This window comes from Patiria miniata, unplaced genomic scaffold (genome assembly GCF_015706575.1).
Source record: "Patiria miniata isolate m_02_andy unplaced genomic scaffold, ASM1570657v1 HiC_scaffold_20, whole genome shotgun sequence".
Taxonomy (NCBI): domain Eukaryota; kingdom Metazoa; phylum Echinodermata; class Asteroidea; order Valvatida; family Asterinidae; genus Patiria; species Patiria miniata.
In genome coordinates this window covers 34,627,038-34,641,170 of record NW_024037059.1, presented here as the reverse complement: position 1 = coordinate 34,641,170, position 14,133 = coordinate 34,627,038, and the positions used below count along the sequence as shown (strand labels likewise).

The 14,133-nt window shown below is 40.0% G+C and overlaps 1 protein-coding gene across 1 annotated transcript; it reads right to left on the bottom strand.

The window, feature by feature from the left end:
* Positions 1 to 3,794: 3,794 nt before the first annotated feature.
* Positions 3,795 to 8,225, bottom strand: LOC119728066. Its single transcript, XM_038200141.1, has one exon. The coding sequence runs from the start codon at positions 8,223 to 8,225 to the stop codon at positions 3,795 to 3,797; it is 4,431 nt and encodes a 1,476-aa protein (XP_038056069.1).
* Between the last annotated feature and the right edge of the window lie 5,908 nt (positions 8,226 to 14,133).

Sequence of the window (14,133 nt, the reverse complement as noted above, 5' to 3'; positions counted from 1 at the left end):
ACGGTGCACACTACTGTAAATGGGCAATTCCTTGGTTTTGTAGCTAATTTTATTTAATTTCCAATGTAAAAAAAAATACATATTCCTCGCGTTTTTTTAATTTGAAGAACACATTTAGACTTATAAAATGAACTTGCTCCAAAAAAAATTAATAATTTGAGTGACCAGTTAATAATCTTAGTGTGCAACATTTTAGTACAACATGTAGACAGTGTAAGTTGTTAACAAGATTCGTGTATATGCTAACCGTTCTACCTATTTAACCTCCGCATACACTTCGCGGCCTATTGCTTGACAGCACAAAAAGGAAAATAATGTACCCGATACGGATTCCTCGTTATTATTCACCATTGATGATCTCTGCCAGTCAACTAGACTCTTGGTATTGGTAAGTCTAAGCGAAATTTCTATATAATAAAACGGCAGGAAAGTCTTCCAATGGACTTTTTCGTGTTAAAAAAAAAGATTTTTACTCGTAATACCTCTTCGGTACAATTTGGCGTCTTACCTCGACAAAGAGTTCATTAAGATTAAGTTCACGTTAAGCAAGTAGCTTGCTGAGCAAAATACCAAGTGTCTTTTTGAGACTGTTTCAATCAATCAATTAAACAATGAATCTTACTCTATTTACCACATCACAATACAGAACAATATGCCAAGAAAATCATAAGATCACAATAATGTGGATGGGGGTCTCTAAAAAGCAAGGCTTGTTGAGTAGTGACCCATCATTAGTAATCAATTAAATTAATTAGTTTATTTAATGTGAGTTACAACAATTACATTACACACGTACACAAACCACATACAGATACACCAGACAATTTACAAGGGAACATGAACATGGCGAGTAACATGACGAGGAAAACCGTTATACATTATTAATTTTTAAGTGATTGTAAGTAATGTTCAGCAAGTGAGCCTTATATTTATGTTTGAATAATGATTGACTGCAAATATTTTTAATGACGTATCCAGTGAATGCCATAATTTGGGACCCTCATGCTTTACTGTCATTGTAGCAAGTTTAGTGAAAAAAACGGTGGAATTCAGTACATTGCCTTGTAAAATAGTGATGAATATTTTCATTTCGCGACTCATTGAAAAACAAAATTGTGACGTGGCATTTCTTTGGGAGGAAAGCGTATGAAAATATATGCTCTGGCAACCCGGACCAAGGGGCATTTTGTTTTTGAGTAAATAAAATTGAAATTCTATAAAGTTGCTTTGCATTCTCAGTAAACGTTCATGCAACGATTAAACACAAATATTCCATTGGATTTCCATTTTTTTTCTGAGTATTTTCTGTAAGCAAGTAATAGTTGAAAGCAAAGCATTAATGAATAGGTCAATAAAAGATTTGTTTATCACATTCCAAAAACACTTCTAAATAAAAATCTTCTAAATATTCGTTGTTATAGATTCGATTTTCCGTTTGGCTGGATCTCAAAAATCTTTAAAACAATTACAAGAATATCTTTAAAACAATTACAAGAATATCACTCCTTGAAGTAGCCTGTAATTAATACTAATTAAACGATATACAGGATTATATAATTTAGTCAAAAGTCTGTCAGGTATCAAATTTGAGTAAATATTGAGCAAGGAATGTTGGCGTGTAATGATGTGAAATCCAAAAAAATAACTACTCAGAAGCTTCTAAACTACTGCGCGGTAAAACTATGTACTTTGTACTTATCTAATATGATACTTCAGCGTAACATACACATATCAAAGTTCACGAGTCCAATATTTTACTCGATAGTCGCCTTCACAACAAGAGTCTACGTGAAATCCATGACTGACAATTACTATCCTCATCTGAACGGTTGAAATAAAATTCTCTTGGCAAAAGAGTTTTGGTATTATTAACATACTTGAGATCATGTACATTTCTTAGTTATAAAACAAACTTGTCGGCAACAATACTGTTAGAGCAAACTGTTTAGAAGTGAATATTAATGCAACACATGAAGTGTTTGAACAAGTGTGAAGAATACATCATTTTACACAAATCACTACAATCCTTTTAGTTGCACAATATGAACAAAATACTTTTAACCCTCCAATTGCAATGCAATATAATGTAACTGAAATTTGCAAAAAGTAGCTGTTAATTGAGCTGCGAAAATACTTTTATATCTAATTAAATGTATCGATACTCTATTCTTTTTTTTATAAAGAAAAAAAGAAATATATGTATAAATGAATGTGTTGTGGGGTTTGCAATTAAAACTGTTGCAATTAAGTCTAATTCTAAGGTTCAAAATCTTCTGAGCCATGTATTGTAGATTCTCATTTAATCATGATCATGCTCTGACATTTTTAAACTATGAATTCATGAGGCCAACTGGTCCATGACACTATTAAAAGAAACACACTGTAGGCTTACAGTATTTCTGCTAACTTACATATTAGGTCTTCGGTTAAAAAGGTTTGGCTTTCTGCATTCTGTTTCTTTTCTGATATGTGGCAGTGTTGTAGTCGAGAGCATCACAAGACCAGACAGGAATGCCTTTGTTGTAGTTCATTTGAATAGCTTGTGACTTGGACTGAGACTGGAGGTCTTGTTTTGGTCTTGCAGGGTCTCCACTACAACACTGATATGTAGGCAGGAATGCAATTGCTTCATTAAAAATTGATCTCATGTACTATACGCTTCTTGTATAAGCCTATCATTAAAATGGTTGTGGAATGCTCGAAAACATTTCCGTCATTTTTTGGGTATATGTAGCCTAAGGTGTGATGAAATCAAAACGACTATTGTTTCTGCCATGAACTGAGTACAAAAAGTACTTTTGAGAGCTATTTTTCAGGTCCTGTTTCGACCCGAACGTGCAATTTGTGTAAACGTTGTCGTTGCGGGCAGCAAACAAAACACAGTAAATCGTGACGTAATAAACAGGACTCGTATATGCTACTCTGCATCGGGAATCCTGTTTATTACGTCACGATTTACTGTGTTTTGTTTGCTGCCCGCAACGACGACTTTTACACAAATTGCACGTTCTGGTCGAAACAGGCATGACAGGACTTGAAAAACAGCTCTCAAAAGTACCTTTTGTACTCATTTTATGACAGAAACAATAGTCGTTTTTATTTCATTACATCTTAGGCTACATATACCCGAAAGATGACGGAAATGTCTTCGAGCATTCCACAACCTCTTTAAAGACCACTTAATGAGAGCAGTTTTAAATTTGTTATTTAAATTCAATGCGTGACAATACCAAAAAACAGGTTTCTGCTCTTGCATAACTTAGTGGAACACAGACCTGCATCAGATGTGACGTATAAAGTGCAAGGAGAATTTTGGTTTGACTTTTAACAATCTGGTTACTGTTGTAATATGCCTTCATTAACTCATGGCTATTCACCAATTGCACGTTCTGTATATTTTCATGGAGGAATAGCATATGCAAACATTCACTCGTCTCCCCGTCCTATAGAATTGAAGGGCACTGGTGTCCGCTTATTACTAATTATTGTAAAGGAAATGCACAAGGTCACAAAGCATTAATTTGGGGTAGATCACTTTGATAAATGCACGTTATGCTCACACGGAAGTGTTGAACCTGGGTCACTGGTTAAACAAAATCCGTCCAATGAGAACCGAAAGAAAATTACCAATGCCCCTTGGATAAGGCAATGGGAACGAGCAAAGTGCAAACATGGCATCCAACACGGTCAACCTTAAAATTAATGAAAGATACTACATTGAACGAGAACCAATTGCATGACAGTTACTACTACGAATACATTTGAATGGCTCATTTTATAATCCCTCTACATTGTTATTCCGGCCCGACCTTGCCTTTATGCAACACGTACCGGATCGAAAAGACGACTACAAGTATAGCTAGTACACCACCAACAGCAATCGCAGCTATGATGCCCGGATGTAGCCCTGTCTTCTCTACATCTTCTACGTCAACACAAATAGGGAGGTCAGACGACCACTGACCATCCTGAAGACAAGTAAGGTTAGAAGACCCTTTCAAAGAAAAGCCAGCATCACAAGCCACATCCACAGTGGCGTTCACGAGATACACAGACCCTGACAGCAACCCGTTTTCCACATCACCCGGGTAGCCACAGTTGACAACACAAATAGGGAGGTCAGACGACCACTTACCATCCTGAAGACAAGTCAGGTTAGAAGACCCTTTCAAGGAAAAGCCATCATCGCAAGCAACACCCACAGTGGCGTTCACGAGATACACTGATCCTGACAGCATCCCGTTCTCCACATCACCCGGGTAGCCACAGTTGACAACACAAATAGGGAGTTCAGACGACCATTGACCATCCTGAAGACAAGTCAGGTTAGAAGACCCTTTCAAGGAAAAGCCAGCATCACAAGCCACATCCACAGTGGCGTTCACGAGATACACAGATCCTGACAGCAACCCGTTTTCCACATCACCTGGGTAACCACAGTTGACAACACAAATAGGGAGTTCAGACGACCATTGACCATCCTGAAGACAAGTTAGGTTAGAAGACCCTTTCAAGAAAAAGCCATCATCACAAGCAACATCCACAGTGGCGTTCACGAGATACACCGACCCTGACAGCATTCCGTTCTCCACATCACCCGGGTAGCCACAGTTGACAACACAAATAGGGAGTTCAGACGACCACTCACCATCTTGAAGACAAGTCAGGTTGGAAGACCCTTTCAAGGAAAAGCCATCATCACAAGCCACATCCACAGTGGCGTTCACGAGGTACACAGACCCTGACAGCATCCCGTTCTCAACATCACCTGGGTAGCCACAGTTGACAACACAAACAGGGAGATCAGACGACCACTGACCATCCTCAAGACAGGTCAATGTGGAGGACCCTTTCACGGCGAGGCCATCATCACAAACCACATCCACAGTGGCGTTCACGAGATACAGAGACCCAGACAGCATTCCCTTCTCCACATCACCCGGGTAGCCACAACTAACAATCTTGACCAACCCTTTCTGGACTTCACTTATTGTGCTTTCCACCACCAGAGTCTCGTTAGCAAAAGACAGGCTGCCGGTGATCACCGCATCGAAGACACACTCAATGGAGTCGACACACAGGTCCTTGATATCCTGACTCACTTGGTTCAGATGAGGAACCTCGAAGGTCGGAGAAAACTCAGGAAGGTGGTATGTGCTGTAGTCAAATGGGGAAATATAGGTGAATAAAGAGTCTTCCTTAGCCACCAACCACTCCAAACCATACTCGTGAAGTTCTTTCAGCGAAGAACCTGGCTGCATAATGGTTCCGTTTGGGAACTGAAGGTCGTCATCTGGGTTTCCGTTTAGGTTTCCAAGAAGCCCTTGAACCTGACCCTCGAACTTAGCGCCTAGTTCAGCGATGAAAGACATCACCTCTAGATCTGTATCAATGTACACGGTAACAGCGATGCCAGCACTGAATGCTATGTTGATTTTGGTCAAGACAGAGTTGAAGCGGATTTGAACCCCTCGGAGGCGATGGACTTTGACAGGAATCGAGTCAAGACGCAACGGCTCACCATCTACAAGAATCAGTGTCTCGTTCATGGTAGACATCTGTACCTGGACTTGGGAGGAATCGTTGGTATGAAGAACGAATGCCGTGTACACAGAGGCGTTGGTGTTGCGGTACCTCTCCATACGGGCTTGAAAGGTTAAGTTATGTACTGCAGATGACGCCATCAGGAATTCCCCGGCTCCGTTAAATGTGAACTTTAAGCCATCCAGACTTGTCAGATGGGGATCCCCAGTGCCCCCAGCTGGTCGAGGTGGGTCGTAGTCAGAACAATCATCTGATGGTCTGTACTTGTAGTATTCCTTACAGTTGTTTGACAGTTTGCATAGGCAAAGCCAAGGAAGAACATCGAACCACTGGTGCCAGATTATATTCCAGGACCCACCTGGACCATATCTGTCGGCTGTTCCTCCTCCAGGAGGGCCTACTAGGATGTTACCGTCTTTTCCGTAACAACACTGTTGGCCTGCTCCATTCGGCAATGAATTAACAGACCGGTAACAGTTCTCAGCACCCGGATGAAAGAAGGAAATCGCAAAATTATCCTCTTGTATATTCAGGTCTTGTCGAGCTTGTGCTGTGTTGCAAGGACATGCAGGAAGTCCAGTGGGAACAGTGGTTTTGAAGTGATACTTGGAAATTGTGCAGGTGCGTTTCACAATTTTATAAACTGTATAGATTCTTATAGCCCATACAATCACGATTGGTATAGCTCGCTTTTGCACGGCAGATGGAGTGAGATATAATGCTTGAAGTGACAAATCGTCACCGGTGAGTGATTCCAGGTCGCTTGCATGTATCGTCAGCCTGCCGTTGTTCAAGACATTGTTTTTCACTGTAACACTTTCCATCAAGACTGGATTCCCTTCGCTGTCGTAATCTGTTTCTTGCGTCATAACAGTCACATGTGAAACGCCTTCACCAATACTTTTGGGATCCCAAGATATGATAATTGGGTCATCTAAGGTTAAGTCAACGATGTCATTGCCATATTCGGATTTCATCTGTTGGATTTGAACTAGTGGTGCAAGGTCCTCTTCAGATGCAACGTAGACAATGCCAGAGTACGGAAATGATTCACCATCGTCAAGTGAAACATAGACAGATGTAAGTCCGTTCTTGTACAAGGTTGGGGTGATACAAATAACAGTATAAGAGTCGGTGCGTTCACCAGGAACCAGGACATCTCCGAGGCTAGTGGCAAATTTGCACTTGGCATCTTGAAAAGATGCCAAGTTTGTCTGCAAACAGGGAACAGTTACCGTAAAAAGCTCGCCACCAAGTTCTCGCAAATAGTAAGGAGTCAAACTCAGCACTTGTTTATTGGCGGGGAGAGACAGACCAGCGGCGTAGCCATAGGATTCGTCGTCTTCATACCCGTAGACAATGACGGAGAGGGGTGATGAATAAGGATATGTTTGTTCAACGTAGTAGACACCTTCGCCTTTAGGTAGTTGAACAGTAAGTGAAATGTAACTAGTGTAAGGAACATCGCTTTCGTGTACATTTGTGTCGTTGATTGGGGAACCGTTAAGAAAGATGGTTTCCCGAGAATCATTTTTCACAATGATATTGATGAAATTGAAGTAACCACCAGAATCACCTCCAGAATGAGGTGGGGTCGTGAATCCAAACACAAAACCAAAGTGTTCTTCTGCAGGAACCTGAATGATGGAGGGGTCGACTGTGATACCATTGATGGACGCCAAATGCTGCATCATCAGAGCGGGTTTGCTTGACGTAACGAGGCCGGAACCCGACAGACGCCCTTCCCAAAATTCACCCGGTTCCAACGACTGGTGTTCAAAGCCGGGGATGGTAAGATTGGTTTCGCTGAAATAAGCAACAATGCGGTAGATGTTGTCATCGTCACTTCGGGCCGCGGTGTAGATGTGTCTCTGTCCCCAGCTCTTTACGGGTATCAATTGCTCAGTCACCATGTCACAATATGAACCAGCGTGGTTTGTGCATTCATTGCCACTGAACACAGCAACTGGTTTGTCACTCTGAATGATACTTCCCGTTAAATCTTCCGACCTCCGACCTTGGATTTGAACGGCTTCTAAGTTATTAACAGTGAATCTCAGCACATCACCTGGACTGTAGCGTTGCCCTTCGAAGATAACAGCTCCTCGTAATATAACCTGGACCAAAGTGGAATCCTCTGTCCCAAGTACAGCAAACTGCGATCGTTGATCACCCGATGGTCTTGACGTCGTCACCACGTATTGCGTGCCGAGATTATTTGTTGGTATGCCGAGAAAACCGTCAGTGGTGTAATCTTGATACATTAGACCGTAAGCAGAAACATCAGAGCTTGCTGAAATTTCCAGCACCTTTTGGCTCCTCTCAGTGTTTTCCATCACAAGTTCGACCGGTATGTTGGTCCGTATGAATCCACCTGCATCGATCACAAAGGTTTCCTGGAATGGTTTCCCTGTTATTTTGTGCTTGCTGCTGATGGTGACTGTGGTTTGCTGATTACTGAATGCCACCACCAAAATAAACAGCTCCCTGGATGCGAGGTTTTTGTCGTCGTAATTATCAATAAATCCAAGAAAAAAGTGTTTACCTCTTGATATCCCAACGCACCGAGGCTGATTGTTATCAGGTAACTCAAGATCAAGAGCCGATGCAGACAGTTCAGGAAATGCAAGTGTCAATAAGATGACCAGCCAGAAATGATGTCTCTTGAGTAGATGCTTCATGCTAAAAATACAAAACAGAACAATTATCCTACACAAAATACAATTAACACGATTTTTTTTTAACTCTAACACATATTAGAATGTGGAATGAAATGATTTTCAAAATCACATGTACATGTATTATGATTTTGAGTTTTGTTTGGTATATGTTCAGAACCATAATGGATTAACAAGCCTGGCTTGCCAATACGAGTTAAACCCGAAAACTGGTCAGCTGGTCCGTCTCAGATAGACAGCTTCATTTGGGCAATGTTTGTAATTGGGACAGTCCAAAACAATCACTTAGCATGGGGCTTATTTTGTCGCATCCTGATTCTACGGCAGTTGATCTGCAACTGATTTTCAAGTGACACCGCGTGTAAATAATTGCCTAACAGGACAAAGGGGTCTAACGTTCACTGAAAACAACTCAACTTTAACCGGCAGGGAGATAAAGCCTCAGGATTTCGGCTACATAATTCAGGGTTTAGTCAAGACCTCTGGCTTTAGGCGTAAGGATGGGAGGTTCAGGACTTTAGGTTTTATACGTAGAGCTGGGTGGTTAAGGTTCAGTTTGAAGTAAGTCAGTAAGTCAGGTACTGAGAGAAAAGTGGGCTGTCCCTTCGTGTCTAGCAAAACTGTGAGACTTTGTTTAACACTTGAATTTTGTACTTACTGGTGGGTCAAGCGGCGCTGCATAACAAAGTCATTCCCATCGCATATTTAATCACGCAAGGCGTACAAATTACATTTGCTTTGAATACATTTACCGACCTACCAACCGATTCATCGCAGGACAAAGGGGTCTAATTACTTCCTTCGTTGTTACGTTCACTGAATACAGTTAAACTGTAACCAGCAGTGAGATAAAGCCTCAGGATTTCGGCGCCATGATTCAGGGGTCATTTATGGGGAGCTAGGACCTCGTGCTTTAGGCCTCAGGATCGAAGATTCAAGACTTTAAGTTTTATACCTAGAGCTGCGTAATACGCCGGTGGCCCTGGAACGACATTTTAATATTGATCTTTTTAATATGAACCTTGTAACTTCTTAATATTGACGTTGTACCTTCGCAATATGCACGTTGCACGTAGCTTAATATCGCATTGTGGAAGTTGTTCCTTCTTAATGTGAATGTTCCAACTTGTTAATGTTCACGTTCGATCTTGTCAATGGACACCATTGATCATGCTTGATGTCAACGTTGCACCTTGCTTCTTCGCAATATGAACCATGTACCTTCGCATTGTGAACGTTTGACCTTGCATCTTGTTAATATCATTGTTGAACCGTCCTCCTTCGCAATGATCTGAGGACGATATTCGTCATTACAAATCATAGTCGTCTAGGCTGTTGTTGAATTGCAGCATTCAGAGATGGAATTCGTCTTATATCTATTTATAGCTCATGTTAAATTAGTCTGGTGCGTGACTTGAGCATTTTCCTTGTGTAAATAAGCACAATTTGGCACAATTTCTCTCACATGTTTTATTGGACCAAGTATTGAGTACTGAACTCATAGAACATTCACCCAAAAAAGTGTAAAGCAAAACTTTTTTTAAATAAACAAACGAAAAAAATCCTGTCTTAAATGAAAGAAGGAAACGAAAACCACGAATCGATAACCCTTAAACCCTAATGTAATGTGCCAAACATAATTATTGAGTGTAAAATACTTTAAAAAGATAAATTTATGAAGAAGCAAGAAAAGAAAAAAAGTGGAGAATTATTTTTTAAGCCTATGTTTTCCCAGCCATTAAAAAAAACGAAATTCATTCAAATTTACCAACTCTATCTAACATTCGATTTCGTCCAATAAAATTTCACACGCTTTTACCAAAACCACTTAATGTCAAACTTTTGTCATCCTCTTTAGTCACCGGGTCGAGAATATCAGCTGTTGCTGAATGGCAGCATACATGGATCGAATTCGTTTTATGTTAATCTATATAAAACGTGTGTTTAGTAAATTAGTTTGGTGTGCGCCTAAGCATTTTCCGTTGTCTCCCAGTACAAGTTGGCACATTCGTTTGGTCCAATTGGAGCACTGAACAGCAGCGTATCAAGTTTTTGGTGCCAGGGGGCAGACGAAGCCTAAATCGTCTTAAAACCGTCTTAAAAATGCATTTGTTTTATGAAGTCATCATAGGTGTTCCGTCCCCCCCCCCATATGCCACTGGTACTTGACTCAAAGTACAATTACCAGAAAAAAAGTGTACAGATTGACATAATCAACAAAGAAAACAAAGTAAACTTACACAAACGAAAACAAAAAATGTTAACATGAAAAAACGTAAAATGTCAATAAACACGATCGATAACCCTTTAATTCCCGTGCATAATGCGTCTAAAATATTGAATCTTAAAATTTGGTAAGATTACAGATATATTCAACAAATTTATAAAACAAGGGGGAAGCAAGGACTGAAACTATTTTTATGAGCGTCTCATATTTTTGTACCGAATGTGTCACAATGTAGTGCGAAGGAATTGCCCAAAATGTGGATTCAATTGTGCGGCATTGGACGAATTTGATTTCAGAATAAAGGTTGGCGTAGATAGACGAGACGAAATCGAATACTTCGGGACGAAATCGTGTGCTCGTTGTTTGAATGTCCTTGAACTGAATTTGAAATTGTCTGACAAAAGACAAAATCAAACATTGGAAGTGCACATAATCGACGTTGACGAATTTGAATATTAGAAACGGTAAAATCGAATGGTAAACGTTTTTTAATTACCCGGGTACTCGATCAACCAGACAGTCAGTCAATGCTTAACATCATTGAATTCATTAACTGCTTTATTTTTTTTACGATTTCAATAACGATGGAGTGAAATACAAACCTTCCACCAAGAGTGGGGGACAGCGCTCGACATTATATTTCATTCTCACCTGGGCAACGGATGACGTTTTTAGCCGCAAACAAAATGATTCGTCTAGAGAACCAACTGCTCGATCCTGTTTCAGATGCATAAAAGGCTTGATCCTATAGAACCAAAGAGTATGAACGCAAAATTAGGCAAGTTTGATCATGAGAGTCTCGTTGGGGGGGGGGGCACAAAGGGCGTCCCTCCCACCTGGAAAAACTAACAAAAACCAAAACACAAAAAGGAGGGGGAAAGGGCAAAGAAAAGAAAAGAAAAAGAGGTGTGAAGTCATATTGCTATTAATTTAATAAAATGGGCGTCCACAGGGGTGTCTATGTGAATAGGGTGGGCAAATATCCTCCCGCCCGCGAATCTTTTTTTCCCAAACGACATCCGTTTCCCATCTTCTGATTGGTCCATTACATGCATATCTAATGCCTTGTTCTCCACAACACAAACCCAAGATAGGCTTTACGTCTTGTGAGAAATGTTCCTTCCCTCACTTTAGTTATTTCAAAGGTAAAATGAGAAGAAGTGAAAAACGCTCACTGAGATTCGAACTCGGATCACCTGATTAGATGTCAGGACCACTGTCAACTAGTCCACGTATCAGCTGCCAATTAGCGGAGATTTAAACACCATTATTGCTTGTTATATAACTTGTTCTCTAAAGCCCTGGACATCATGAATATGCATAACGCAGTGAGAGCGCCCTCGTTTGATATTGTCCGATCTCGTTTGGCAAAAATAAAATCGCCGCCCCCGTCCACCCTGGACGAAATGGTAAATTAATGTATTACTAGTTAAAGCACACGGATTTTGGGGGAACAGTGTACTTTGCCGCCCTCTAAAAATCCCTAACGACGCCCTTGAGTATGATACATGTTAAATTCGTGAAACAGACGAATTTTAGGGGCACGAGTGAAACAAAAAAATCAGTTACCTTTCGATTGTCTCCTCGTTTCCTTGGTAAAGCGCAGGCGGCCTGTCGACACAAAAAAACTCCCTGCCCAAGATCTGTGTTACTGTACTGAGTGTATTCCTATGTAGTTTTCAATCCTGCTATACAAGCTTCGTGGCTAGTTCTCTTTGAAAGTCCATGGATTTTGATCTCGTGATTAATTATCGTGGGCAGATTGCTAGATTTGCTCAATGTTTTCTGAAAATTCTCGTAGATCATAAGGTCTATATTATCGGGGAGGGTTAAGTGTTTGATAAGAATTGTTTACTTCACTCCAAGTTGTATGATAAACTATGACCTTGACGGCATTGAACCGCTGGCAGGACGTCCTCTGTTTTAGGTTAACCATTATAGTGACATTAAGTCGTTGGAAATCGATGGCATGTTATCAGCTGCATTGTTTACTTCGTAAAATCAACGTTTTGCACTTTGCTCACGCTCTAAACAAACAAAACTTGAGCGTCTAATGAGCTATTGCACTGCCCTGCAATGTCTAGTCTGAGTATCAACTGTTATCCACAGAGCAAGTCTCTTGTATAACGTCTGATATGTTCTATACAAATCGATATATGACGGCCGCCCCGGCCCAGCCAATCGGAGTCGACTTTAGAAAATCGTAACGTCATTCCATTGCCACAACGACAGCCGGGCGCATATGCGCGGCCAAGAAACTTGAGAAGCGGTGACGAAAATACCAAAGCCACTGCCTACAAAACACTTGTTCGACCCAAATTACAGTACTGCAGCAACAAATGGGACCCACACAAACAGACCTATATAGAAACAATTGAAAAAGTTCAACGCAGAGCAGCGAGCAGTAGAAATGTTTTCACTGACATGAAGTTTAGAATTTCTCCTTCCGTAACATTTCAATCATACTCAGCATATTTTCTGAGAAACACAACTTTCAAAAAGCTATGTTTTGGGAAGTGCATGAATTTCACTGCTCTGTTATAGCGTCTAAGTACGTTATCGGATTAACATTGTTTAACAACGGGGACGCTTAGACCTTCGCAACCACACGGCTGTATGTTAACGCCAAGCACCATTTTTCATCTTCGGGACTACATCTTCCGAAAATCTTTTGATAAAAGCCTAATTAGAAACGAGGTTTGGGTACACTACAAGGTGTTCTCAGTATGAATCTTGTAAAAAAAAGTTAATGAGCAATACATGTACAAATATTAATATAAACATATGAGTAACCATATGTTTGTTTTGTTTTGTTTTGTCAATGAGGTGGTTTCGTGGGTAATGTTTAGCTTCAGTATCATGTCTTGATTTGTTTTGTGGTTTGATGGTAGCGTATATAAGTGTTTTTATAATTCCTTGTTTACTATCACCAAGATGTGGGGTAACAGGTCTACGGACTACAGTTATTGGGTATCGATGTATGTATTGTAGTCTATGTCTATTGCATATTTGCATTCTTGTTCTTTGGCCGAATAAATTAATAATAATGATACTAAAAGAACAAAATTCAAAAACTGCATTCCGACAAACACTTTTTTTCACACACACACACAATTTGAATAATAAAAACAATTTCAGCATTAAGAGCGGCATTTTGGATCAATGAAGACCAATGTAATATGAAAAAAAAAAAAAATCTCATCAAAAAAGGTGTCGCATTTGACATTTTTTCCCCGGGTACATACTTCATCTATGACAACAAAAACTTCACAATGCCATCTGTTATATCCTGAAGTATAAAACTATAACTATAACTTACAACATTTATAATGCGCTTTCCACCATGTTTCAAAGCGCACAGTAGTTTCTTGTACAATTATCAATTATTTACAATCTACAATTATTTACTGATCAAAGGCTTGTGAAAAAAAAAGTATTTGCTTTTTAACAATTCTGAAGCAAGTACATCTTTCACAAGGAGTGCTTAAATTTTTTTATGAATATTTCCGTTTCAAATGTCATGCGAAAAACAAACAAAATGGCACACGTGGAACATTCGCAATGACCACATGTTTAAATAAATGTTTTGCAAAATGATGAAATACATTTTCTTACCCTGAACATCACGTATGTTCGCCTTCTTAGAAAAAAGTCAAGGGGTATAAAATCTAGAGATCTTGGCGC

Bases quoted from the DNA above. Each gene is read 5' to 3' on its own strand.
- LOC119728066 (XM_038200141.1), bottom strand. From the start codon at position 8,225: ATGAAGCATCTACTCAAGAGACATCATTTCTGGCTGGTCATCTTATTG.